Source organism: Penaeus monodon, chromosome 19 (genome assembly GCF_015228065.2).
Source record: "Penaeus monodon isolate SGIC_2016 chromosome 19, NSTDA_Pmon_1, whole genome shotgun sequence".
Classification (NCBI taxonomy): Eukaryota; Metazoa; Arthropoda; class Malacostraca; order Decapoda; family Penaeidae; genus Penaeus; species Penaeus monodon.
In genome coordinates this window covers 14,157,044-14,157,679 of record NC_051404.1, presented here as the reverse complement: position 1 = coordinate 14,157,679, position 636 = coordinate 14,157,044, and the positions used below count along the sequence as shown (strand labels likewise).

The window sequence follows — 636 nt, the reverse complement described above, 5'->3', positions numbered from 1 at the left end:
CCTTCTCCTTTCACTACTCATCTCCTTTTCGTTTGTGTTTGTTTGTTTTTTTATCTACTTATAAAAATCGTTCTAAATTATAACTCCAACACAAGACGCATTAACACTTTGCAACATTATCTTCTTTTCCGACAGCTCATTAAAACATAACTATGGGTGTAACAGCGTTCACGCAACACCTGAAATATTCAGATTGATAAACGAAGAAATATACACCCGATAGGGAAGATACATATAAGATGAAAAATATATGAAGATTTCTTTTATTTTATTTCATTTTAAAATAAACGTAAAGTAAAGAATGAATTAAATAATCAGTAAAGTTTATTGCATATCAATACTTTACATTGTGTCTGTTGCAGGGTTTCCTTCCGGTACTGATCACCATCATGTGTCTCTTGGTCGATTCTTCCTTCAACGAGGAAACATTCCAGGAACCTCCACGAGTCCTCGACATTTCAATGTTTACTCACAGCAAGTCCTTCGTGCACGCTGACCAGGGCCACCAGGATCTCGCCGCCTCTTACGAGAGTCTCTTCTATGATCCTTATGAGGTAAGGTCGAGGTTTCTATTCAGTTTGGATTGAGTTGAGTCAGTTTTATTATCATTGCGCGTGCTGGTTCCCCAGTGATGTT

General features: G+C 37.4%; 1 protein-coding gene across 2 annotated transcripts in view; it reads left to right on the top strand.

The window, feature by feature from the left end:
* The window catches only part of LOC119585077 (ATP-binding cassette sub-family A member 3-like), a 16,804-nt gene that overhangs the window by 7,843 nt on the left and 8,325 nt on the right, over window positions 1–636 (top strand). For both annotated transcript variants that reach the window (XM_037933697.1, XM_037933698.1), the window contains exon 13: window positions 363–554. In XM_037933697.1, the coding sequence (XP_037789625.1) occupies window positions 363–554 (192 nt within the window). The remainder of the gene's footprint in view (window positions 1–362; window positions 555–636) is intronic.